At 37.9% G+C, this 3,836-nt stretch overlaps 1 protein-coding gene across 1 annotated transcript; it reads right to left on the reverse strand.

Annotated features, from left to right (window-relative positions):
* Positions 1–2,785, reverse strand: LOC133720773 (actin). The gene is made up of 5 exons (XM_062147244.1): positions 2,623–2,785; positions 2,059–2,130; positions 1,530–1,923; positions 383–996; positions 1–289 (listed from the first exon to the last, which is right to left on the reverse strand). The coding sequence occupies exons 2-5, from the start codon at positions 2,116–2,118 to the stop codon at positions 224–226; spliced, it is 1,134 nt and encodes a 377-aa protein (XP_062003228.1). The 5' UTR covers positions 2,119–2,130; positions 2,623–2,785; the 3' UTR covers positions 1–223.
* Positions 2,786–3,836: the final 1,051 nt, after the last annotated feature.

Raw genomic sequence — 3,836 nt, forward strand, 5'->3', positions numbered from 1 at the left:
TAAGGTGAGAATGAAAGCATGCTACCGAATGACCACTGAGAATAAAAGCATCTCAAATAGAATTACAAAATAATCCAGCAGTAAGCCTACAAGGTCATAATAGTTCAGACATTAAGACAATAGAAAGCAAAGAAAAACGGACAACAAAACCAGAGAACAAGAATGCAAGCAGCATTTTTCTTTCCAAATAGAGATACTGAAGTCCACCAATCCTTGATTGTAATCAGAAGCATTTTCTGTGCACAATTGAAGGGCCTGATTCATCGTACTCAGCTTTGGCGATCCACATCTGCACAAATGAAATCAGATGTTTCATTAACAATCTCTATCAAGGGCAGTTTGTACAAAAACACAGTACATATCACCAAATCAGGAAACAAACCTGCTGGAAGGTACTGAGGGATGCTAAGATAGAGCCTCCGATCCACACACTGTACTTTCTTTCTGGTGGGGCAACCACCTTAATCTTCATGCTGCTAGGGGCCAAGGCAGTAATTTCCTTACTCATTCTATCAGCAATTCCAGGAAACATAGTGGAACCACCACTGAGTACGATGTTTCCGTACAAATCCTTCCTAATATCAACATCACATTTCATTATCGAATTGTATGTGGTCTCATGGATACCAGCAGCTTCCATGCCAATCATGGATGGCTGGAAGAGGACTTCTGGGCATCTGAAACGCTCAGCTCCAATGGTGATCACCTGACCATCAGGCAACTCATAGCTTTTCTCAACAGAAGAGCTGGTTTTGGCAGTTTCCAATTCTTGTTCGTAGTCAAGAGCAATATAAGCCAACTTCTCCTTCATGTCCCTCACAATTTCACGTTCAGCTGTGGTGGTAAATGAGTACCCACGCTCAGTCAAGATTTTCATCAGGGCATCAGTCAGGTCACGACCTGCCAGGTCAAGTCGCAGAATGGCATGTGGAAGGGCATACCCCTCATAAATGGGGACTGTGTGACTGACACCATCTCCAGAGTCGAGAACAATACCTGCAATCAAGCACATAGAAAATAAGAAACAATATATAAGAAATAAATATTGAATTTGATCAGACATACTTCTATACTGAATTTGATAGATCAAACATGCAATGTTGAGTTTAATTTATTCAGAACTTCGAACTCAATATATTCATCATCAAACATGATATCAAATACTCACAGATTTACACAACCAAGATGATTCTCTGGGCTCAGTATCATTCTAAAAAATCAAAACTTAACGTGAATTTTTCACATTCATCCAAAAATCATAAAACCTCCAAATGAATGCAGATGCTCTACTTATCTATTGGAAATTCCCATATAAAAGGCAGTCACCTACCAAATTTTGTCTTTGTTACATTTTAAGCTGAACCTTCAATACCCCAAATTCATGCCAAGTAAAACAATTCCGATACCCAACTCAATTCACAAAATTACTACAAGTAAACCATTAGTTTAGGTCTCAATTCAATTGCCAGAGTACATTACTTGGAAAGGAATAAAGCTAATGCAAAATCTGAGCAGGCTGAAGAACTTACCAGTTGTACGACCACTGGCATAGAGGGAAAGAACAGCCTGGATGGCAACATACATAGCAGGAGCATTGAAGGTCTCAAACATTATCTGGGTCATTTTCTCACGATTTGCCTTAGGATTGAGAGGTGCTTCAGTAAGAAGAATAGGGTGCTCTTCTGGAGCAACACGAAGTTCATTGTAGAAGGTATGATGCCAGATCTTCTCCATGTCATCCCAATTGCTCACAATTCCATGCTCAATAGGGTATTTCAGAGTTAAGATACCACGCTTGGACTGAGCCTCATCCCCAACATACGCATCTTTCTGGCCCATGCCAACCATAACGCCAGTATGACGGGGGCGACCAACAATACTTGGGAACACGGCTCTTGGAGCATCATCTCCAGCAAATCCAGCCTAAAAAAGAACACAAGATTTTGATCAAAATAAGTCCATTTGCTAACATCAAAGCAACCACATGATTAAAACAGATATACAGATAAATGTACTACACTCAATCCTAAATGCAGGTACATAATTCCGTTTGCATACCTTGACCATTCCAGTCCCATTATCACAGACAAGAGGCTGAATATCCTCGGTATCGGCCATCTTCTATTATTCCTGAAAGCAAATAATCATTCAATTACAAACCAAAAACAAACTTTAAACGGTCATTCATCAGTCATCACATATCAATAGGTCATTTCTCTCCCAGAAACACAAGGATGCATAGCAATTGCTACCTATCATCATTGATGCATTATAAAAAAGAAACTGAAGCTAACAAATATCACACATCAAATCCAACTTAACATAATCTCAAGCGAAAATCACAAACCAAAAGTAAAATACGCATCTAATTCATGGATTTTTATTCCGGAAAAAAAAAATTCAAGAATCCAAATCCTCATCACATATAACCAACCAGATCAGGAGACAAATCTACCAAAATCAAAACGATGAAGAAACAAATATCAAGATTCCAACCGAATGTAGCAAAAATCATCCAGAAAACAACAAAATCCGAACGGCGAACACTCAAATCAAGCAAAACGTGGAAATTTCGAGCACATTATATGAACGAATTCGGATCGAAACGGCGCGGAGATTCACCTTTTCGAAACCCTAGAATGAGCGTTTGAGGCTGAGCTGCTCGCGTTTGAGTGAGAGAGAGAGAGAGAGAGAGAGAGAGAGAGGCTCCGGCTCTGGGTGTCTGGTTCAAATTGGAAACAGAAAAAATAAAACCAAGAAAAAGAAATGAATTGGCGATCGAAATGAAATTGAAATGAAAATGGAAACTCCGCCCGAAATGAAATGCGCCTTAAATGCGCTGCAAATTCGGTCTCGCCAAGTATTGAGTACTGGATCTACGGTCCACGCGACGCGTCAGCTCGAATTTGGGCCTCTAGTGGATCCAGTTGTCCCTTTGACAACTCCCGGTTCTATTGGTGGGATTTTCTTACCCCCTTCCCTAATTGTGAATTTTGTTCTTTTTATTTATAGCCAATTAATGAATTTTGTTCTTTTTTTGAAATAATGGTAATTCCATTGATAATAACTCATGCCAAGAAGGTCATTACATACCCACCCGCTGACACATAATAATGGTCAGAACAAGGTTTCGTGGAGGTGTCACAGTGACATATAAGATAGACCAACTATATTTGAACTTATCGCTCACTTAAAAGCGAGCCTATAAGCTATAGAAAAAAAAAAAAAAAACCATAGCGAATAGACAAGCCAAACTACACTCGTTAGGTTCCTAATACAAGGAAATTTACGGTAATTAGACATGGTGGGAAATATTTGGAGAAGAATACAAAACTATGTGGAAATGATTCAAGGGAAGATAATTTTGGGTTAGCCTAAGTGATAACGAGAGGAGTTCGATTTATCTGTAACGTGATAAACAAAAATGATTCAAGTAAAATCAATTACTTTGTTTCACATTGTTCATTTTAGTTTCAAACAATCACAGATACAGGTTGATAAAATGTGACATTTAAGAAAGTTTAGCATAACTAACAAAGTTCTCATCTCCTTAGCATCACTTAAGATCAAATACCTTATTATCAATCAAGCATGAAATTAAAGAGTGTCAATTAATTGGTGAATTTTCTAAACAGCGAGAGAAGTCATTAAAGTTTACTGAAATTCTATAGAAATATTATTTCATTGTAACCTTTGTCAAAATTTATAAACATTGAGATAAGTCATAAGAGTTCACTCAAATTCTTTACAAATGTTACGTCATTGCACTGAACGTGTCTTTACTTATAATGCGTCTCTACTCATAATTAACCCTTTGTAAAAATTTATAAGGATTA

Source organism: Rosa rugosa, chromosome 7 (assembly GCF_958449725.1).
Source record: "Rosa rugosa chromosome 7, drRosRugo1.1, whole genome shotgun sequence".
Classification (NCBI taxonomy): domain Eukaryota; kingdom Viridiplantae; phylum Streptophyta; class Magnoliopsida; order Rosales; family Rosaceae; genus Rosa; species Rosa rugosa.

Coding starts and splice junctions, on each gene's coding strand:
- LOC133720773 (XM_062147244.1), bottom strand. CDS start 2,118: ATGGCCGATACCGAGGATATTCAGCCTCTTGTCTGTGATAATGGGACT. Junction 1,924..2,058: donor ATGGGACTGGAATGGTCAAG/GTATGCAAACGG, acceptor GTTCTTTTTTAG/GCTGGATTTGCTGGAGATGA. Junction 290..382: donor CCCTCAGTACCTTCCAGCAG/GTTTGTTTCCTG, acceptor TCATTTGTGCAG/ATGTGGATCGCCAAAGCTGA.